Source organism: Crinia signifera, chromosome 1 (assembly GCF_055691185.1).
Source record: "Crinia signifera chromosome 1, ASM5569118v1, whole genome shotgun sequence".
Taxonomy (NCBI): Eukaryota; Metazoa; Chordata; class Amphibia; order Anura; family Myobatrachidae; genus Crinia; species Crinia signifera.
The window spans coordinates 257,854,862-257,879,405 of NC_139217.1; the positions used below are offsets into that span (position 1 = coordinate 257,854,862).

The 24,544-nt window shown below is 44.7% G+C and overlaps 1 protein-coding gene across 1 annotated transcript in view; it reads right to left on the minus strand.

Annotated features, from left to right (window-relative positions):
* The window catches only part of HCN2 (hyperpolarization activated cyclic nucleotide gated potassium and sodium channel 2), a 59,695-nt gene extending 50,260 nt beyond the window's left edge, over positions 1-9,435 (minus strand). Inside the window, exon 1 of the mRNA XM_083181076.1 lies at positions 8,840-9,435. Coding sequence (XP_083037202.1) covers positions 8,840-9,282 — 443 coding nt within the window. The 5' untranslated portion in view covers positions 9,283-9,435. The remainder of the gene's footprint in view (positions 1-8,839) is intronic.
* Between the last annotated feature and the right edge of the window lie 15,109 nt (positions 9,436-24,544).

Here is a 24,544-nt window from a genome sequence, read left to right on the forward strand (position 1 = left end):
AAGGTGGACTTGAAATCCAGGTGTCTGTTATGATGCGCAGTGACTGTGCCCCCTACACCACAATTCCTGCTGCAGCATATGTACCAATTACATATGTAGTCTGACTAGTAGTGTACCTGCTGCAGTCACCTACTCATTGTTTAACACAGGAATATAGTAGATTCTGATTGGTTGCGCACAGCAACATCTCATCTTCAATAGAACTCCCATCTTAGAAAATAAACCCCTAGGGTGATTGTGGTTTTTGCAAGTGGACTTCTGTTAATGGGTCACCCACTTTCAGTAATCTCTGATCTACTCTGATCCATATACACATGGAGCCACTCTGATAAGCAATGGGACATGTGGGATGTGAGACGCTTGCGCGTCCCCGTCTGCCGGCCACACACCCCCAGCGCTATGGATATGTTGGGCTTGCTGAGGATGACTCCATCTGTATGTCTAGTGTCCATATGTATCCGAAACACTGCCATCTGTGAAACTACACCTACTAGCTTTCGAAGCATTAGCTTTGAGCGAGCCTAATAGGCATTTATATATATTTTTCCTCTGGTGTAAGGTGCTCCAATTAAAAAAGAAGTAAAAAAGGTAGTAACCAAATGTGAGCAATCTCTTCAGAAGATTTGTTTATTTTATTTAGACTTTTGGGCAATTCAAATGTTTGTGGTACCCCCACTGGATGTGTAAAAGCTAACTGTTCCTCCATTACCACCGGATCAATAATACAGCTGGGAACACAATGTACAATATATTGGGCCTGATTAAACATTAAGCATATGCAATCCTTAATAAATGCAAATGCTTGAGGAGGTGCAATTGCATACAACTGCAATGAGATAGTAGCCCTTGGCCTGGCCACTCTTGGAAAATGGGGGTGAAATACCGCCATTTCCATAAATGCCAGCCGCCACCCAGCTCTGGCCCTTGTTGTGAATGCTTGTGCCTGACAATCAGACAGACCCGCTCACTATTCTGCGCTGCAAGCGCAGGAATAATCCTGCACATGCCAAAACCTCACCATTGGCATAATGCGAGATGTATCACAGACGTGATCAAACCTGAATTAGCCCCACTGTGAGGTATTGGTATTATCATCCATCTGCACAACCACAGTATAGATGGTATGCCCAATCATTATCTCCCATCGTTCATTGAATTGTCTCTTTGGACATTAAATGGTCAATTCCATGGCCAACTCTGTTTTGTTTCATGCAGCATGTAGTGATACATCAGCAGTACGGTGGATCGTGTAGCGGGTACAGTAGTGTAATGGGTACTTGTTTCCTAGCACGAAGCCCATTGTGGGTGATGGACGTGACCGACGCGATATTTGGCTATTTTTAGCCTTTATTGCCGGCTAATTTATTTAAAAATTGTGTTGATCGCATCCATCGCATGCCATTATAATGGCATGCGATTTTACATAGGGAACAATGTTAAATGGGCCCGATTTTTCATTGTATAGGCACCCTAATGGGTAATGTGTATGTTAAACCCCCCCCCCCCCCCCATTGTTAACGGCAACCCACAATTAATGCCAACCTGAAGCGTGGCGAGTGTAGCGAGCCCTCGAGGGGCGGCGGTACGCGTCCTCCGACCTTTTCATATCCCCACTATCCACGTCGGCGTGGAGTTGATTCTATATAGTGTGGCGAGCGCAGCGAGGTGAGCCCCGCGAGGGGACGCGTAATACCGGTGAAGTAATGCGCGTGCACTCGCCACACTATATAAAATCAACTCCACGCCGACGTGGATAGTGGGGGGTATGAAAAGGTCGGAGGACACGTACTGCCACCCCTGGTAGGCTCGTTGCGCTCGCCACGCATCGGGTTGGTGTTGATCGTGGGGTGGAGTTAACAATGGGGGGGGGGCATTTCACCCATGAGGGTGGGTATACAATAAAAATTGGGGTCTGGGGGGCATTTTACATTGGGGCCAATGTAAAATCGGGTGTAAAAACGTAAATGTAAAAACGATGTAAAAAATCGCGTTGATCGCATCGCATGCGATTTGGTTGCATGCGAAGCAATCGACGCGATTTTATGGGTCTGTTGGATGCAATTAAAATAGCTAGCGCCGTGCTAGGAAACAAGTACTGTGTAACATATCGTTACATTGCATTGCCTTGTTGCACCGTAATCAGTTGTGTAAACAGAATCTCATTGGCTGCTATCATCTACGACTGTAACACAGACTTCTTTATGACTAATAAAACCAATCATGAATAGATCTTTGTGGCCAGTACTTACTACTGAGTCTCTCGGGTTTAGTATTCTTCCATCTTCTGTGTGATTTTTACTTCTAAACAATTATTTCCATTTTTATCTTGTGGTTTTATAAACACTCAGAAGAAAATAAGAACTATACTAGCCGTCACCCAGCTTCAATGCTTATACTTATTCCTGATGCATTTCCCTGGAGTAAAATATGCCCTGAAAATGCCAGACGAATTCTAATTATTGCCAATCAGTCAAAATCACCACAATAATGTTTACACAAACCAGGTTCTGATTTCATCCATGATGAATATAAATTGTCTTATAAATGATCACTGTATGCAAGCTTCAGTACAGTGTACAGATTTACCAATATTAAATCTACCTGATACATTTAAGCGCTATTACCATAAAATCATAGTTGTAGTGGCAACACAGAATTATTACCATACATTTTTGCACAGGTTTTAATTTATCATAAAATAAATAATATTCTGTATGAGGGATCTCAATTTTCAAAGCAGTTCCCTTTACCTAATTAGATTTTACAATAATTTGCCTGGATTAGCTCTTATTTATTAGATATCTGAGTTAATTGGAAACATTTCCCATTGAGGCTCATGAGGATTGAAGTCAGATTTTGTCTCAGAGAAGAGAATAAGCACAAAGATATACTCTTTAGTATAACCAGCACTGTATGGTACAACCCAAAGGCTTGACTAATGGCACCTTTAGCTACCAAACATTGCTGTCCTGCACCCATGCAGAATGTCTGACCCCTTTATAACCATATAAACTACCATTACTGGCATACTATTGTACATGTATACAACACTAAAAACCTCACAGCATGGTGGTTCCCAAAGTCAGGTGGGTTATTCCAAACTGATCCCTTCTCTGCTATTTTGCAGATCCGTGTGATCAGATAGCCACCACACTGCTAGAGTGATAGAAACTGGCTGATCAAGGCCTGAGCTGAAGTCACATGCCCTCCCTGAAAACGATTGGGCACTCCTCTGTTTTTTAATGGACAGTTACCACCCCCCAAACACTGGCTTCCTGTCAATCAACTTGCGAACAGCATGCAAAAAAAAAAAAAAAGACACTAGATTTTAGCACTGGATGGCCTTGTGCACGCACGTTACAATGTGTATTCAAGCATGGATATCCTTAAAATCTGGAACATTAGGGTGCCTTGAGGACCACGTTTGGGAACCACTGTCATAGCTTATAGAGAGGTACTAGCCTTAATAAATACTCTGCACCTAAGATCAACACTATGCTGCATTAAGGGCATTATTCTATTGCACTCTGACAAAAATTTTCTTAGATGGACAAAATCATGTGCACTGCAGGGGGGCAGCTGTAAAATGTGCAGAGATAATTCTACTGCTTTCACATTGCAGAAACGGGTATTGACCCTGTATTCTTAAATGGAACTTTAAAACGGGTCTGAACCTTAAGACTTTTCACATTGCAGGTGAAAACCGTTTTAAAAAGCATTTAATACCAAACCTGTTTAACCCCCAAGGGACACGTTTCAAGCCATAGAAATAGAGCCAGTCACACTGCCTAAAAAACGGCTTTGAAACGTGTAGGACTTTGCTTTTTAAACGTGTTGAAATACCAGTTAACTTTAACCGGTAAATCAACTCTGGCACCTTCACATTGCAGCCTTAAACGTTTTAAAAAGGAAAAAAAACGGCAATATACCGTTTTAAAAGTGCAGTGTGAAAGGGGTATTAGATTTGGGTGAGTTATTTTGTTTCTGTGCAGGGTAAATACTGGCTGCTTTATTTTGACACTGCAATATAGATCTCACGTTGCAGTAAAACCCCACCCAAATCTAATTCTCTCTGCACAAGTTACATCTGCCCCACCTGCAGTGCACATGGTTTTGTCCATCTAAGAAGGATTTTGTAAGAAAGAGTGAACTAGAATAAGGACCTAAGTAACAACACAGGCATCCCATCTTACCTACTGCCCTGCACTCAGAGAGAACTTTGGGGGCATATTTACTAAAGATAAATTTCCGTAATTTTTATCTTTTTCAAACCAATAGAAATCAATAAATAAAATTATGTTCTATTTCTAGGAATAAAATACACATTTAATTTTTAAATTGAAATGAAAATGGTGATCAATTTCCATTGATTTAAACTAGATGAAAATCAACCTTAGGTACATAAATCCCTTAGCCTATTACCTTACATCTAGTCATATTCTGTTTGAAAATGATGAAGAAGACTTATGGCTACACATCCTGGTCTTGTATAGGTTTGAAACAATCATCTTCACCAAGGCATGAAGCCTAACCAATGCTTACAATACCACAGCTATGCATCTGGGGCAACCATTGCCTTAAACACTGCCCTAAACTCTTGACACTGACCTTCAGAGTCACTGAGCTGCACCAAGCCTACCAAATACTTTGGATGAAGGAAGTACTGTATCCATTGGTTTCCCCAGATATGAAAAAGAACAATGCCTTGTATTTTGACATAAAGGTTAACCAAACACACATCTAACAATGTATCACAAATGTAAGGCATGTGCCACAGAGTACATAACATCTATAGTGTCTTTTCTGCAGACTTGTAAACAATCACATTCAAATGTGACTATTGAATATAGATGTAACAAAGAAGGTCATGTGACAATGTAACGATGATAATTTAGTCAATACAATAGAATCATCCAAAGAGAAATATCGGTACTTGTTTCCTAGAACGGCCACAATCGCGGGCATCGTGTATCTTTAAGTTAAGGTACACGATGCCCGCGATGGACCCGATTTCCTTTGAAATCAGGTCCGTTTTTGCCGGCAAAGGGAAAATCGCGGGCATCGCGTCGGTCGCGACCATTAACATTGGCCCCGACGCGACCGACGCGATGCCCGCGATTTTGCCATAGGCTTCAATGTTAAAATATTTTTTAACATTGAAATCGGGAGCATCGCGTCGGTCTTGTGCCATTATAATGGCACAAGATGAGATGGACTTGATTAAGTCCATCTCACATAGTAAAAAATGTGAAATGGGCCAATATGACCCATTTCACATTATATATGTCCCCGTCGTCACCCCACAATTTACGTGAACCCGAAGCGTGGCGAGCGCGGCGAGCCCGCGAGGGGTGGCGGTGTGCGTCCTCCGACCTTTTTATTCCCCTACTATCCACGTCGGCATGGAGTTGAGAATATAAAGTGTGGCGAGCGCAGCGAGCCCGAAGTGTGGCGAGCGCAGCGAGCCCGAAGTGTGGCGAGCGGACGCGTATACCTGTGAAGTTATACGCGTCCCCTCGCGGGGCTCGCTACGCTCCGGGCTCGCCACACTCCGGGCTCGCCACACTTTATATTCTCAACTCCACGCAGACGTGGATAGTAGGGGAATGAAATGGTCGGAGGACGCGCACCGCTGTGCTCGCCACGCTTCGGGTTGGCCTCAATCGTGGGGTGGGGTTTACGTTGTAAAATTGGGGGTCTAGAGAATATTTTACATTGAATCCAATGTAAAATCGGGTCCCAGGGACCCTATTCACATTTGATTCAATAAAAAAAAAATCGGGTCGGTCGCGTCGCATGCGACCAAATCGCATGCGATGCGACCGACGCGATTTTTCCGACACGACCACCCCGATGGAAATCGGTGTGGCCGTGCTAGGAAACAAGTACCGAAATATCAATTACAAAAGGAGATCACAAAACAGATGGCACAAAAAAAAAAGATGTAACACAGGAAAGGAACAGAATTAGGACAAATATACTGACAATTTAATGATCGTATCAGCAGATGGCAAGAACTACAGACCTTTATATGGACAGGATAGCAATAGTGAGGATCACGTTTCACTACGTAAGCTGGCATACTGCTAATTGCACAAATACACTACACATGCATGCACATTATGCTTCACTTGCTGATCCTTTGTTTCTAAGGCTCTTTATAAACCAAAAAAAAAGGATACAAGCAGATCATTGTATCACTCCAATATGTCCTTAGGTGAAAAAAGCATTAACACAATATAGATCATTTAGCACAGAGCTGTCCCAAGGATGGGTGAGGGATTACTCTTTTGTACACTCTGGCCTTTTGTACATCACTGTTAATGGTGCTGATCAGAGAAGAAAACCCTCATATCATAAATTGCATAAATGTGGCATCTATCCACAAGTTAAGTGAAGACAAAATATCAGGTGTGGTATCCAATTGCCATGAATAGATCATTCACTACTACCACAACACCACCAACACAATGCAAATGTAGACCATTATATTATAGTTACATAGGGGGTTATTCTAGTCCATTCTTTCTTACAAAATCCTTCTTAGATGGACAAAACCATGTGCACTGCGGGTGGGGCAGATGTAACTTGTGCAGAGAGAATTAGATTTGGGTGGGGTTTTTCTTCAAAGTGAGATCTATATTGAAGTGTAAAATCATGCAGTCAGTATTTTCCCTGCACAGAAACAAAATAACTCACCCAAATCTAATTCTCTCTGCACATGTTACATCTGCCCCCCTGCAGTGCACATGGTTTTGTCCATCTAAGAAGGATTTTGTCAGAAAGAATGAACTAGAATAAACCCCATAATGAGAATAGAGGGGATCATTGTAAAGGATAAAGGAATAGCTCAGACTTTATCAATGGATAAACAAAATCAAATGGGACAATTACACATGGCAATTTGAATGATTCACTCTCCCTCTATGGTTTTATAAATAAATGCAGATCTGGCTTTAACAATCAGCACAGTGTAAGCTTCTGAATACTAGTAGGTTGTAAGGGCTGAGTAGTGACACAGAGTAACATCCATATCAAGTCACGCCAAACAAAATTTGGATATGTCAACCTGATTGAGAGAAGTCTCAGTAATTGAAGACGTGACCTAACCAAGCTGTCACTTCAGCACCATGGACAGCTCTGATTGAACTACACAACATACAGTACACAGCATTTCCAGCTGTTTATCTGTGGAGTAACAGTACCATAAGACACACATCTCCCTAAATGTGCACCCTGGATCAAAGCCCTTAACACAAAGTTATGATATACATGACCATACAGTTCATAAGAATTTAAGAGTTGAAATCTTATTGTTTGAAGCAGATTGAGAGATGGTACCTGGGAAACACATTAAAACTAGTTTTACTCAAGAACCATAAAGTGATAACGATGTTTATAAGCAGATCTGGCAATCCATGGGCATGAGAGATGTAATACCACATTACATATTGTAGTATTTTTACTTTACCGTCCAGTATCTAAAATTCATAAGAATATTTCTTCAGTATTACAGCAGACTTCTCCCCAACCTGCTATTACAGCAAAAGGAAACAACCACTATTTTCTGCATGCTATACTCAACAATATTCCACGATGTTAGAACCATACCCAGTACACATACACAGTTTCCCAGACCTACTGCTTTACCTATATCTGCTGGGATAACTCAGTGTATCAAATGTAAAATAGACATCAGGGGAAGCTAATATTCAATAAAAGCTATCTACTAGCAGAATAATACATCCATCTGATTCTAGGAAGCACTCCTGAAATAAATACTCTGCACATTACTACCTTACAATCAGGTTTGACACACCATATAGTGAAAGAGCACACAATCAATGAGTCGAGAAGAGCCACAGCACACGCTTAAGCTTTAAACTCAGGTGATACATGGCTGAAGCCTACACAAATATCAAGAACATTGCAACCTTGAACAGTAGCAGGAGAGGGAGGAGAGAGCTGGTAACTCATTCAATGCTGGAAGGACCTGTAGAGGAGGCCTTATCTGCAGTAGCAAACCTGCTGAAAGCACACCCCTCAAAATGTGTAATCAGACTTCTTTGTGCTCCCTGGTTTATCTGATCCACGGATTTGTCCACTAATAAAAGGATATGTGTCAACCCTTTACAATAAATGCTTACACTCAAGTTAGTGTCAAATGAAACTGCTCCGAGGATGACTTTGCTGAGTGATGTCAAGGTGTCATCTTACATAGCCTAACTTATGTCTGTGTCCAGTGATACTCCCCTGCATGCCAATTGGTACAGGGATCAGCAAGCAAGGGCAGTGCTGGCAGTAGGGAAGTAAGCACAAGGGACACAAATGCAAAGCTGTGCACTGCCATATAGGCCAGATCTGCTTATCCTGAACAAAGATGATGCCTATGACAGCACAGTCCCTCTCTCTCCCTTTATGGCTCCCAGAGAGATGACAAGCCCAGTGACCTTCTGGTGTCCCTTTAAAGCCCTGGTACCACATATTTACCACAAAACTCAGCCATGGCTGATATAGTCCCACTCAGCACAGGCTACAATGGGAGGAAAGCTGCCACCATGGACAGGTCCTGAATAAGCAATTCATTCATTGTAGCTCCTATAATCAAGCTGGGAGATGCTACCACCATTCTATGTTGTTCACGAATGTTTAGAATGCCAAACACTTATATGCACAGCACCCCAACAGCTCTACTCTCACACACACACACACACACACACACACACACAACATCAATGCCCTTGCACGCCGTCTCATCCCTGCAACAGCTGGCTTTCCTGCTCCGGGTACCACACATCATCATCAGCCGCCCCCCTCCCCCCTGCAGGGTAGCAGGTACCTGAAGTCACTGTACGGGTGTATGATCCAGGCCCCCGCGGATTTCACCCTCTCCTGCTCCCTCTCCACCGCCTTCTGGCTTCCAAACATCCGGAGAGAGAACTTGTTGACCCCGGGCTGGAGCATGGCGGAAAGCTGGCGGTGCACGAAGCCGGTCCGGGCTTCTCCTTCTCCGGCCTCGCCATCTTCGGTGTCCTTGCCCGGGGAGGACCCCCGCGGGGGTTCGGTGGAGAAGGACACCTTGTGTTCCCGGGGCGGCGCCTCAAACGGCTCCCGCCTGCACTCCCCATTCGGGCTGCCCTTGCCTGTGCCCGGAGTGCCCGCCGAGCTGCAGGGGCTGCGGGTACCCCTTCTCCCCGCGGCCCGGGGCTGTTGCTCATCGGGTGTCGCAGTCGCCTCCACTCCCCTCATCCCCGCAGCGCTGCCGCCTCCCCGCCCGTCCATGGCAGCGGGGACCTGCGGAGTGAACAGAGGGAGGGACCGCGGGGCGGGGGCACTCTAGTGGGCGGCTCCCTACAATAGACCGGACCAATGGTGAAAGACATAGGTGGGTATTTGGTCGAACGGCCAATAGACGGGGAGCGGGGCGTGGAATCGATAAGAGCTGGTCCGGATTGCACTAGATGCTGGCCGGGTGGGCGGTCCCGTGCGACGGTACGGTGCTCGGCTTGAGCGTCCAACTGGGAAGGAATTCACCACACACAGCTGAGCCAATGAGCGGTTCCAGCTGATGCCTTGGGTTGCCGTGACTGGAGGACCACTACTAGGTTGAAGGAAATACGGGAGAGGCGGGTTTAAGAGTTTAGAGGAGGAGCCAAGAGGATTCTTACACGGGAAAGGCTCTTATTACAGGGCTTGGCTAACGGGGAGGAGGACGTGGCTAGGATGAATGTATATACTGGGGAGGGAGGATGCTGAGAGCGGGTGTGAGTGAGTGACGGGAGGGAGAGATGGCTGGCCTGGATTCGGGGTTGGAGATTAATCCTGTGGCTGCTGCATTAGTAATGTAATGTTTGGTAAAGGGGATTGAAGAGGATTTAACATGGATTTATGTGAGCGCGGTATGAAACAAAGGAGGAGAGATTTACAGCTATGCGAGCGCTGCTACAGAGAGCCCGGATTACAGGGGTTAGGTAACACCTGGGGGCTGACGCTGGGAACATAGCGCAGAGCTCTCGCTCCTACCTGCGTGACGGTACACATCATGTGTAGCTGCATGAGCTAGCCAACACATGGGGGGTTATTCTGATTCACTCGGAAAGGCACAATCACTCTCTAATGGACAAAACCATATGCACTGCAGGTGGGGCTGATGTAACATGTGCAGGGAGCGTTAGATTTGGGGGGGGGGGGGGGGGGTGTGTACTTCTAACTGATATCTATGTTGCAGTGTAAAAAAAGCAGACAGTATTTACCCTGCACAGAAACAATAAAACACCCAAATCTAACACTCTCTGCACATGTTACATCAGCCCCACCTGCAGTGCACATGATTTTGTCCATTAGAGAGTGATTGTGCCTTTCCGAGTGAATTAGAATAACCCCCATGATGTGTAAATGAGCCCGGGTCCCCAGCGCGGCCACACATCTGCCATCAGCACAGCCCCCATCCTAACAACCCTCATACACCTTTCCTACATTAGGAGTAGTATATCCTAGTACCTACAATCAATGTGATCATGAACCTTATTGTGATCATCGCAAGTGTGACAGTATTACACTATTGTGTGTGTTTTTATCTCTTTTCTGAGCTCCATCACCCTGAAAGAAATACTTTCTGGAGGAAAAGAGAGAAAATATATTGAGCCCAGGGTCTTTCCAATATTTGTTGTGGTATTGTATGTTTATATAAAGTGGTGTTTCATGCGTTACAATTGTCCTTTAAGGCAGCTGTTAGCGTACAATCTATTGGTTTGCAATCTGTATTCCTATATTCTAATACCTGCCTGGAGTTTGTGAGTGCCCCACGCTGGCCTATCCCATTTTTCTGCCCACGCAGAGACTCCAATCACACGCCGCAGTAGCAAAGCTGTATGGAACGACCATGTTATGGTTTTCTATCTTTAGTTGAACCCATCTAGTGATGCCTAAAGATAGTTAACTGCGTCTAGATCGACAGTAACGGAACGCCAGCGTTGGATGGATGGGAGAATGGCCACCCATGATCTTTATGATAATGTGCCCGGTATTGATGGCAGGACGGGCAGCATGAGGATTCAGTAACTGTCTTTGGTGTTTATTATTTATTTCGCTGTGTTTGTAATAATTACTAACCATATTAGGTTGACATGCATTGGGTCGACCACTGAAGATCGACATGGCTTATGTTCATACATGAAATAGGTTGACAGGGATGAAAGGTCGACACAAGCATTAGATCGACAATGGGAAGGTCGACATGACTTTTTTTTATGTTTATTTTGTCCCCAATATTGGCATAGTCGATATGGACACCGCTAAAGTGTAACGCGTCCCCTCGAATGCAGTGCTATACCTGCAATGATTTGGAAACGGTGCCTCGCTGCTCTTGGCACTCTATTCTCCCTCCATGCCCTAGTGGATGGTAGGGCATAAAATACCAGCTGTCGGCTCAAAAAAAAAGTAAAAACTCATGACAACCTTTTGACTAGTGCCCTTCCCATTGTCAATCTTATGCTTGTGTCCACCTAGTTCATGTGTCTATTTAAGCCATGTCGACCTAAATAGGGTCAACCTAATGACTGTATGTATACCCAGTACACACTAGACTATTTTAAATATAGCGCTCAGCTGGGCCCTCCTGAGCTTTCGCTTTTAAATAAAACGTCTAGTGTATATGCTCTATTTCTCTGTCGTCCATCCTGGTGACACAACTAAGGAGGAGGGTCCGCAGGAGCAAGGCACCTATGCTAACTTGTTTGAGAGGCAGGCTCCTCCCTTCTGCATCCCAGCATTCCTCAGTTCGTTTTAGGTGCCCATCTGAGTGGGTGCTATGCTGACTGGCTGCGGGCTGCTGTTGTAGAGTAGCTAGGTGTTTGTTATTTTATTAAAATTCACGGTACTTGTGTAGTTTCACGGCGCCACTAGATCGCATGCGATTTGACATCCGATATCGCATGCGATTTACTATCCATTTCATTACCCCACTATCCAAGTGGGCATAGAGTTGATTTTATATAGCGGATGTTGTTTCAAAGCAACTGACGATATCGCATGCCATTTGCATGCAATTCCATCAAATACATTCCGTGTGCGCTCGCCACGCTTCGGGCTCGGTGGCTCGCTGCGCTCGCCACGCTATATAAAATCAACTCTATGCCCACTTGGATAGTGGGGTAATGAAATGGATAGTAAATTGCATGCGATATCGGATGTCAAATCGCATGCGATATCACATGCGATCTAGTGGCGCCGTGAAACTACACAAGTACCAAATTCACTAGTTAGTGCAGGTTTCCAGTGTGCGACTTCCAGAGGAAGTTATTCCCACTGAGAGCGCAGCAGAGGCTGATAGAAGCACGTCCTGTCAGCTCTCTGTGTGCGGAGGTTTCCTGGGCCCCAGGGTGAATCCTGAACCGGCTCCCGGCTTAGGGGGGGATCTTGGGGGACGGACCCCCCTCTATGGCGCCGCCATTATCCGGGCTTATAGGCAGAAATCCGTAGACAGAGTTGATGCCTATTACAGGACTCCAGCGCAGCTGGATGCTTCCAAGTGGTCCCGTTCTGAGAGGAGACACGAGGTGAGGAAAAGCACTTGTTAGGAGAGGCTGAAGGGGAAAAGGCTTCCTTCGCCGCTGAAGCAGAGATTTGGTCTCTTCCTACACTCTGTTCTGGCGCCTTTTCTCTCCACACTGCGGAGCTGAAGGAGGATTTACACTGCAGATCAGAGTGAAAGTTTCTCCTGGGCAGCGCTTTCCCTGGTGTCCGCTGAGGGACCATTGCAGCAGCGCAGAGAGATAAGTACACTGTTACATTATTCTGTGCATTGCCTGGCATTGTGCACTGTGTGTTTTATTATGACAGAAAGGTGTAGTGCTGCTGCTCTTGGGGAGGGAGCGTCTGCCATGTTAATTAACTGCAGGTTTTGCAGTGTTAAATTAACAATTGAACAGATGGATCAGGGGGATTTGTGCCCCTCATGTGAGTCTGTGCCCAGTGGGGCTCAAGCCCAGAGGTCTGAGCAGTCTGAACCTGCGTGGGCGGCTGCCTTGGGGAGATCTATGAATGCCTTAGTACAGGCTTTGTAAAATCTCCTAGGCCTTTTTCTTCCCCTCAACCCTCTGTGGGCTCTATTACACCATCTCAGGGGGACCCTGCTTTACTGCAGGTGATGCAGTACACAGCACAGAGTGTCCATAAAATAAATACGTTTATGGAGCAGCTTACCTAGGCCTCTGAAGTGACTTCCCCCCAGGCACCCTATATCTACTCCTCCCCTGCTGACTTTAGAGTCTGAAGATGAAGGGGAATGTACAGAGGATACGTTTTGGGACCAGAGGGAAGAATATGAATCTTCTGTCCCTGGTATTGAGGATTTGATTCTAGCTGTTAAAAAGGCTTTGAGGATAAAGTACCAGTTCAGAGTGTATTCAAGAAGCTGCGCAAGGATGCAGTTACTTTTTCCACGGATGAGGGCATGATAGCATTGCTTGGTGAAGCGTGGAAGATTCCTTATAAAAGGCTTCTTATGCCCAAAAGGTTTGCAAACATGTATCCCATGCCGGAGGAGCATGTGCAATTGTGGGATAAGATCCCTCTTGTGGATGCACCTATTGCCAGGTTGTCTAAATCTACTGTCTTGCCTGTACAAAAAGATTGAAGGCTTTCTTAAAGCTCTGTTTGTACACCCTGTTATTGCATACACTTGAGTATCTAACGCCATGATGAAGTGGGCTTAGGCCTTGAATTCTCAGCTTCAGGCTGATACAGAGGCTTTTGCTTTTGCGGAAAAGCTAAGGTGTGCTGCAGAGTACATTTGTGACTCTTGTGAGGAAGGAGCTAAGAGTTAAACGTGTCTGCCACACCTGTGACAGCTAGGAGAGCTCTTTGGCTTAAAGCTTGGGAAGCTGCTAGTGAATCCAAAAAAGTCCTTAGAGGCATTAGCTTTCAAAGGAGAGCTTCTTTTTGGGGCGGAACTGGATTCCATTATCAAGCAAGCCACGGGGGGAAAGAGTACTTTCCTTCCTACCACCTCTAAACAATCAGTGTCTAGGTTTGGCGCTTTCAGCCCGTCCTTTCGCTCCTCCTTTCGAAGGGGTGCGGCCAATAGAAGACAAGCAGGCAGAGGAAAGTTTCCTTCTGGCAAAGGAAGGGCGCCCAGATCCTGCTTCGGGGCCTTTACCAAGAAGCACCCTTCCAAAAGTGAGGATAAGTCCTCAGCATGACGGGGCGGAGACTCCCCATTCTGAAATCAGAGTAGGGGATCGCCTCTTGCAGTTTCGGGATATGTGGAATCATGCCACCCCAGACTCTGGTTCTTTCCATCATTTCTCAGGGTTACAGGATCAATCTCCGGGGTGTTCCTCCAAATAGATTTCTTCCTACACCCTTGCAAAAGGCCCTCTTGGGGGCGGTAAATGGAGCGTTCCCTTCGCTCGTGGGATTGGCTGGTCATCACGACTGATACCAGTCTCAGGGGTTGGGGGATGTTGGTCCTGCACCTCAGATTGCAAGGTCTGTGGTCCAAAGAGGAATCCAGACTACCGATCAACATTCTGGCGCTCCGGGCAGTTTGGAAGACGCTTCTACAGGCAGAGGATCTCCTGAAGGGGTCACCAGTATGCATATAGTCAGACAATGCCACAGCTGTGGCTTATTTAAACCATCAGGGCGGTACTCGCAGCAGGATGGCTATGCAGGAAGTATCTCAGATATTTCAGTGGGCAGAAGTGAACATTCCAACTCTGTCAGCTGTGTTAATTCCGGAGATCCTGAATGTGGAAGCGGACTTCCTCAGCAGGGCAGATCTGCTGGAAGGAGAGTGGGTGTTGCATCAAGAAGTCTTTCAGGAAATAGTAACTCTTTGGGGGCTCCCAGAGATAGATTTGATGGGGTCCAGACACAACTGTCAGGTCCCCAGGTTCTGCTCTCGGACCAGGAATCCGACCGCGTGGGCTGTGGATGCCATGGTGTTTCACCATCGCCTATGTGTTCCCTCCGTTTCCTATGATTGCTCGGGTCCTCAAGAGAGTGAGGACACAGGCGGTGCAAGTCATACTGATTGCTCTGGATTGGCCCAGGAGGTCGTGGTATTCCGACATATTTTATTTAGTTTATTGCAATAACATTTGCAGTTGCAACTTGTGCTGAATGAGGGCCTAAATTCATAAAGAACTTTGGCACCTTGTATTGGGTTGGTGTAAGTGCCGATGACAAGGTCACATACAGACAAGTGGGGAAGTGTGATCATGTACATTCATAAGGACATATGTTATGGAACATTTGGTCGGCCATAAATTTATCATCATGCTGAAAGGTCAACATGAGTCTAGGTCAACATGGGATTAGGTTGACACAAGCATTAGGTCGACAGTCAAAATGTCGACATGGGGTTTTTCGCAGTTTTTTTACCCGAATATAAACACAGTCCAACATGGATACAGGATAAAGTGCTTCGCTCGTCATGCTTCAGGCTCGGCATACTATTTTATTCTCCCACCACGCCCTAGTGCAGGGCTGGGCAACACCGGCCCTCCAGATGTTAGTGAACTACACATCCCAGGATGCTTTGCATTAGTTTTGCTATGTGGCCATGCTGAAACTGATGCAAGGAATGCTGGGATGTGTAGTTCATCAACATCTGGAGGGCCGGTGTTGCCCAGCCCTGTCCTAGTGTATGGTAGGGCATGAAATATCGCCTGTTGGCACATGTTGGGTCAAATAACAGTCAAAAACCCCATGTTGACTTTTGACTGTCAACCTAGCCCATGTCGACCTAATGACCTGTCGACCTTGTCCCATGTCGACTTTTCACACTCTCCCTCCTCCCCTCCTACATCTCCACTCCCCTCCTTCCAACCCCTGTCCTCATTTTACCCCACCACTGCTGCTGAAGTCCACTCTATCCTTCAATCCGCTTCTCCCTCCACCTGCCCGCTCAATCCTATCCCCTCCCCTCTCAGTCCGTCAGTCTGCTCTCACCTGGCTCACCTCTTTAATCTTTCCCTATCCTCTGGGATCTTCCCTTCCTCCTTCAAACACGCTCTTGTCTCCCCAATTCTCAAAAAAACAAATCTGGACCCCAACTCTCCATCCAACTACAGGCCCATCTCCCTCCTCCCTTTTGCCTCCAAACTCCTAGAACGTCTGACCTATAATCGTCTCCTAAGCCACCTTACTGCTAACTCCAATCTAGACCCCCTCCAATCCGAGTTCCGCCCTTTACATTCCACTGAAACTGCCCTGACCAAAGTCACTAACGATTTACTATCGGCTAAATCCAAAGGCCTCTTCTCTATCCTCATCTAGCTTGATCTGTCGGCAGCCTTTGACACTGTTGACCACCCTCTCCTGCTCAACACCCTCCGCTCCTTTGGCATCACTGGCACGGTCTTCTCCTGGTTCACCTTATACCTCTCCGATCACTCCTTCTCCACTCCGAGCTCCTCCTCTCCTACTACCCCGCAGCCAGTCGGTGTTCCCCAAGGGTCAGTCCTTGGCCCTCTCCTCTTCTCCCTCTACACCACCTCTCTGGGCACCCTCATCAGCTCCTATGGTTTTCATTACCACCTTTATGCTGATGATACCCTAATCTATCTCTCCTCCCCCGACCTATCCCCATCACTCCTGTCCAAGGTCTCCGAATGCCTCACGGCCATCTCAGCCTGGATGACCCAACGCTTCCTGAAACTAAACATGGCTAAAACTGAACTTCTAATCTTCCATCCCCCGAACATCCCCTCTTCTCCCACTATCTCCATCAGCATTGATGAAACCAAGATCACCTCCACCAACCAAACACGCTGCCTCTGTGTCATCATTGACTCCTCCCTCTCTTTCACCCCCCACATTCGTTCTCTCTCACAGTCTTGCCATCTCACGCATCAGACCATTCCTCTCCACTGACGCGACCAAAATTCTCATTCACTCTCGTCATCTCCCGCCTTGACTACTGCAACATCCTTCTCTCTGGGCTACCTCTCACCCGCCTCGCACCTCTCCAAACCATTCTTAACGCTGCTGCTAGGCTCATCTTCCTCTCCCGCCGCTCTACCTCCGCCTCCCCCTCTGTCTATCTCTTCACTGGCTCCCCATTCCTTTCCGAGTTCTCTTTAAACTCCTCACCACCACCTACAAGGCTCTCTCCTCCTCCACCGCTCCTTACCTCTCTTCACTGATCTCTATCCACACTCCCTCCCGTCCTCTTCGCTCCATCGCTGACCGCCGACTGACCTCTCACCTAATAACCTCCTCCCACTCCCGTGTCCAAGACTTCTCTCGCGCTGCCCCCCTGCACTGGAACAACCTCCCGCCACCCATCAGGCTTTCTGAATACCTTACCTCCTTCAAGCGCTCCCTCAAAACCCACTTTTTTCGACTAGCCTATCCCTCCTCCTAACCTCTTTTGATCCTCCTATCCTGCCTCCGTTCCTACTTATCCTGTTGTTTTTCATTCGTCCACCACCTATTTTTAGTATGTTAACTCTTATGAGTAGGGTCCTCCTGCCTCACGTACTCGCCCTACCTCTTTACCTCACCTGTCCTCCTGTCCTGTTCTTCCCTTCCTCTACTTCATCTTCAGTCTCCTCGACAATTTTGACAAATACTTCTGAACTGATGCTGATTTTATTTATACCAGCTATACCCCTATTTATACTGTATTTTTCAACACACCCTGTACGTTACCTTGTCATTTGTTTTTTGTTTGCTATGTACGGCGCTGCGGACACTTTGCGGCGCCTTATAAATAAACGTACTACTACTACATGTCGACCGTATACCAGGATATATGCATACCTCCCAACTTTGAGAGGTCCCAGTCGGGATACTGGTGCGTGCCGCCATGCGCTGACCTGAAAATGGGCGCAAGTTAAAAGAAGCATGGCTTCACGGGACATCCGTGATCATAAAGCCACACCCCCATTTTTGACACTGGCCAGCTCTGTGTGAGCTGCTGGTCATGCCCCCTGCCACTATGCCTCCCATGAATAGACGCTGTGCACATGCACACAGTGTCTATGCACTGATGCTCTGATCAGCAGAGTAATGGGAATCAGGGGGGGACTCCCAACTGCCCCCCCCCCCATGCAGGACACTGCCAAAACCCAGGACAGTCCTGCAAAAATTAGGACAGTTGGGAGGTATGCATACAGTATGTATAGTCACATTAGCATTAGATTTTCAATTCACTGGTACTCCCTTGGGCTGCCAGAGACATGTCCACACTAGGGGGGTTATTCTGGTTGATTTGTTATGATGCAAATTCGCATCCTTCCTACACTCGCCCACCATTCGCACGGCACGTACGTTTGATGGTATGCGAATGGATGATTTACTTGTACATCCATTTGCATGCCAGTGGGAACCTCCCACAACTTTCAATGATCGCAGATCATCGAAAGATATGGTGCGCACACACATATATAAAGTGACTCTCAGATCAGGTGAAACGCGTTGGTGCTATTCCAGATCAGGTTTAACTCTTTATTCAGCTGACCACTTGGTCCCACATATCGGATGTCTTTGGCTCAAGAATCCTGGTACAAACGGATACAAATCGCTGCATGGTTGTAGGTCGGCTTTTATTCAACACTCAGCCACTCCCTCTGGGCATCCAGGACATATAGTGCCGTGTGGACTCCATCTTCATTGGGACTGCTGCCATTTGGTACAGTGCAGGTTCTCTGCATGCTCAATTATTGGGCCCATTTCTAGTAACGCGTGATCTGGAATCCTATACTTAAACTTTTTTATGTTGAAAGTATTTATATTATTTTATATTAAGTGTTTTATTTAAATTGATTCATCTGGTATAAATTATAGTGCTACTTTTTCTTCTTTTTTTTTTCATTTATTGTAAATAGGGGATTGACCGTCCACTAATAAGCAGCAGCTTTAAGCAAGCAACTCTGGAATAAAGCGCTCTTCATTTTTAAACCTTGTGTTTAAAAAAAAACGTTTTTCTTACTGTTTAAACATGTAGATGCCTTTGAGGAATAAAGGTATTTTGGAAGCAATAGAATGTCCTCTGAGCTGTGTCGTAGAACTGTTTCATTTCAAACTAGCAATTAACCCAGACACTACTCAGTTTGAAGTCTAATTATAGGAATAAAACCTAGTGAAGTATGTAAATATTTTACTCTAATAATGTTTATTTATTCTTTAGTTTTTGGCCTATGTTTGAAGGTGGATGCAGGTGTAAACAATAGATACCAGCGGCAGGCTATACTGTAACACCAAATCACAATCAAAGAAGAAATCAGGCAGATGGTAGGAAGAGAAATACTTTCTCAGGCCTTCGTCCAAATACACCACCATATATGGTCAGAGAGCCCCGTAGTTACACACAAACCCAAGACTTTAGCTGCACATGCATCCTGATATCACAGTGTTTGGGGTCTAAAATAACCAAATTAATCAATGCTACTGAAATTGATCATTTTCAAATGTACTGCTGTCAGGTGATGATCGCTATGTTCTGTAGTCTTTCATCCACATTTCCTGTGTTATTGCCAATAAATCTACTCAGTGTCCGACTGGGATATGAGGGACCCACCGGGGGGAGTAGTGGTAGAGGCCCTTGCTTAAGGAGTGTGGGCATTCACCAATGAGGCTTGGCTAACCATTATAAAAGGTATAATCATATCATGCAAACAATATGGGTACTACCATGCATGGTCTGTTAAATCTATGTTCCTGCTCTGCCAGGTAATGGGATGCAGTTAATATGCTGACAGTTGGCATCCCAGCGGTCATGGTGCCGATGCCACGATCCTGACTGCCGTCATTAACACCAGCCGGAATCCTGGAGCACAGGGTCTAGTCTCCCTCGTGGGTGTCCATGACTCATATAGAGAGGGAATAGAACCTTGTGGTGAGCCACCGTGCAGGCAGTGTGACCAGAGCAGTGAGCCTGCAAAGTGCCTTGTTGCACTACTCCGCTGCCAGCATTCCAGTGGCCAGGATCCTGCTGTTGGGATCCCAGACCCCGGAGCCCGGAGTCTGGAAAATCATAAATGTACAGTAAATAAATAACTTACTGGGAACATATTAGCCTCGAACCCCACAAACATGTATCATCCTAATTATAAGGAATAAGATTACAAGTATAACAACATAAGAATTACCTAGTAATGTTGAAAAAATAGAAATAAAGATATCTGAAAACATATGAGAAATTTACAATACACAGAGTCCGGGGCTCGAACGCCATATAAATAAATTACCAGAGACTCCTATATTGGATATACAGATTCCGGGGATGACGGTACCATGATGAGTATAATGAAATAACCAAAGAAGCACAAAGAACACTGCCCTTATCAGGAAGAATCCAACATAACACTCATCATAGAAATAAAAGACGCCCCAACTCTGACAGCAATATCAAATATGAAACATAAAGAACATAGTCGGAAAAAAGAAATTAAAAACGGTGATTATAAAGTATACAGAGCGCAGGGCGAACCATAGGAACCCTGAACGTCCGGATCGCGGCAAACAGCAGCCGCGATTGGACGAAAAACACCACGTGACCGACGCAGTGACGTCACACGCCGGTCACGTGATCAATACACCGCAATACAGGGCGGAAATAGCCTCCACAGTGAGGGCAGCATCAGTAAAAACTGATTGGACAATACAAACACATGACTCTGAACAAGCCAAATGATTGGCTGAGATGTACTAATAAATATGATACACAGGGGACAATCGGCTTGTGGCTCTGAGGAAGCAGTACCTGTGAAACACGTGTCAGCCTTAAGCTGGATACAAATGTTTCTAATCATATTGAAATGTTGAATTAAATGAAACAATGTTGTTGTGAAATGTGTCTACAAACTTTAAAGCGCTAGGAGGGGGAATGATTAACTGGAAGGTGTAGAAATAGACAGAATCCTGAAATAAGGGAAACAGCCTGAGATATCCCAAATCTGTCTGAACTAAAATAGCCAGACAATAGGGGCATATATATTTAATGCATAAACTCAGTGGATTCTAATATCAGCAGAATCTTGACGCTGACAAAATAACTTGTCTAATAATTATATAGAAAAATAAAAAGTCTATTTACACCATGACTAGCTGACCGAATGCCTGCTAAATAATTTTCTTATACCAAGCATAAGGGCAATATGTCACAAATCCAGTTATAAAAGTCACTTTAAATTTATGACACCAGTCTTGGTCATAAATATATTATTTTTTTGAAACTTATCAGTATTAGATCCCACGCAAATTGGGAATAAACCTGTCACTGTGCACAGTACCTACCCCAACCATTACCAGGGGAGCCCCGAGATAAGGTGGAGATATTTTATAACCGCACCCTGAGGTATAAATAGATGGTACAAAACATCATGACCACCCAGGCATAGAAAATAAAGGGATACTAGGTAATCAACAATTTATTGATATTTTCCATCCCTAGTATCGGATAAATAATAATGCAAGGTGGCCTATATATGGGACAATAAACCAATGCAGAAGTTAAAGGCAATTAGCCATTTGAATAAAGGAATATTGAGGAATTAAACCCAATATTTGGTACTTACCATCTCCTGCATTTGGAAAACACCTACTTAGTGAGAATTAAAGTTCCCATAAAAAGTGCACAGATCCAATGCTTTTGGAGAAAAATATCATCTACTAAATACTGAAACAGGTTTCATAAAAGTGGGAATCAAAACCCCTATTAATAAAGACACGCAAAACATCCCCCTCCCCAACTAAGGAATACTACCTACCTAAATATAGTAAGACAAATTCACAGCGAAATTTGTATCCAGCCTTAGGGAAACTTTTTATCCCTATCAAAAGCACCTTTCTTTCTTTTGTGCCAAAAGCACATCACATATGTATGTTACATGTTTGTACGTTTAAAGTCTCTTTTAATTCTTTAAAAAATTCGCAGGTCTCAGAAGGGGACCTCCCCATGCGATTATATATATAAAAAATCTGCATGAGAAGTTGGTCTCTTTTCTTCTTAATAAATTAATAATAAAAGTTATATTTTAAACTTCAATTTTTTGTGGGGTATGATACCTTTCCCCCCCCCCAATTAAACCTCTCTTCTTGGTGTGCATCCACAGCGCAATTCTTCTCTTTCTCGTTCCCATATTTACTATATTGCCTGGATAGCACCCCCTGCCATACACCTTGATAAAGGCAGCTTACCTACCCTACCCCCAATAATTATTTTTGTGGGTTTCTTTTCCGTCCTTATTGGACAAACCGTGTGCGGACCCTGAATATCCCTCTCTCCCCCATTTTTCCCCCCAAAAAACTCGACCATGCATATCCTGTGAAAACAGGTTCTAGAAAGAGTCCAGCACCGGATACTAAAAAAAGAAGTATTTCAAACAATAAATATAAAAATCTCCCCCCCTTTTTTTACACAAGCCGACTATCTCTGTGAAAATGTCAAATTTCAGCCTGGCCAAAGATTTGGAAAACAGGCGAGACAAACTAAGAAGCGACATAGATTCAGTCTTTACAGACAATCCAGATAGAATGGAGTGTACAACAACCAATTGGTCAGATGACTTATTTCGACTAAAATCTGCTCTCATGAAACAGAGTAAAACCCTGTGGAATAGAACAACATTTGACAACTACCTTAAACATAATCTTATTCCAAGAGGTCTAAGACCTAGACTCTTCCCGGCATATGAATTAGCCAACGAGGAATTAAAGAAAAATTGGGAAACGGTATTACTACAATGTTCAAAAGAACTCATCAAAATATTAATAAAACATGATGAAATCATCCTAACAGAACTCACCCAAGAAATATCCAAACTAGGGGAAAAACTGAAGAACTTTGAAACTCTAGATCAGTTCCAACAAAGATACGACAAATATAAAAAAGAAATCGAGGACTATGAGAAAGAAATAATCGAAAGGAAGAAACGCAAATTCCAACGCGACAAAACCGATTTCGCAACTAATAAAGTCTTTCGGTGGAACACCAGACCCCAGAGACAAACAAATACTAACAGTAACAAATCAAACTACTCCACATCAGAAGTAGAATCATCTGATGGAGAAACACAGAGTAATCAATATCAAAACTCAAAGAGACATTTTTTAGGGCAAGGCCGCAGAGATTACAAGGAATACGGAGAAAAACTAGGAGGGGCAAGAGGGGGCAGGAGAAAAAGAGAGTCGCTCGACTGGAGAGACGAGCCCAGAGAGAGAAGACGATTCAGAGAGTAACAACATCAAATATAACATCAGACTCATTAAAAATTGTAAACCTAACCAATAGGGTCCTTACGGAAGAACAAGAATCTATTCTCAAAAGAGGATTATCATTCTCACCCACACAAAATATGCAAAGGTTTGAGATGGAAAAAGATCTTAACCTCTTTACAAGAAAAATACTTCTGAAAAAATTCTTTGCGAACCAAACACGCCTAAAAAATGAAGAAAGAGCACTCAGAAGAGCAGTAGGCTCCACTCCAGAAGTCAGTGACATCCTCCTCCCCACACTACATGTATCCTCAACGCCCCCCAATACAGATGAAACAGATCCAGAAGAATTAATTGCACTACAAATATTGGAAGATCTTGCCATGGAGACAGAAGGGGAAAGAGCCCCCCCTTTGGAACCACATGATAAGTCAAAAATTAAGAAAAAATCCAGCTTCCTACCGGACCCCAACATCTGTCCGCAGGTACTAATATATCAAAATCTGGTATCTAAAGATCTAGATAACTTAACCAAAATTAGAAACATAAGAAAAAGTAATATAACTGAAGAGGAAAGAGAGGCACTGAGAGAGATGGAGAAATGGGATGACACAATTATAAAACCGTCAGACAAAGGCGGAAATGTGGTACTTTGGCCTAGAGAGCAGTATCTTCAAGAACTGAAACGCCAACTTTTAGACATCAACTGCTATAAGAAACTGACGTTTAACCCAAGCAGTAAATTCACCACAGAGTACACCAAAATGATAGATCAAGCCTTCACCAATCAAATAATTAGTAGGAGTGACTACTTATATTTGAAAATGGAGAAGCCCAAAACTCCAACGTTGTATTTATTGCCCAAAATTCACAAGCATGACAAAGTGCCCCCAGGTCGACCTATCCTGTCAGGCATGGGCAGCCTGACAGAGAAACTCAGCATTTATGTGGACCAGCATCTACGTCAGCATGTGACAGCATTGCCTTCACATTTAAGAGACACTATGGATGTCTTGAAAAAGCTAGAAAATCTCCATGTCCCTGAAGGTACTTGGGTGGTCACATGCGACGTGGAGAGCCTTTATACAAGCATAGGCCATGAGAACGGCATAGCAGCCACCAGATACTTCCTTCAAATGAATCAAAATCAAGAATTTAATGATTTTTTAATTGAATCCTTAAATTTCATTTTGACCAGGAATTACTTCACCTGTGATGGTGCCCACTACCTCCAGGTAAGAGGGACGGCAATGGGGACGGCCTGTGCCCCCACATACGCCAACCTCTACCTGGGGTGGTGGGAAAGGGAAATGGTGTTCCACGAATCACATGAACAATACACAGCGAATATCTTAATATTTTTAAGATATATAGA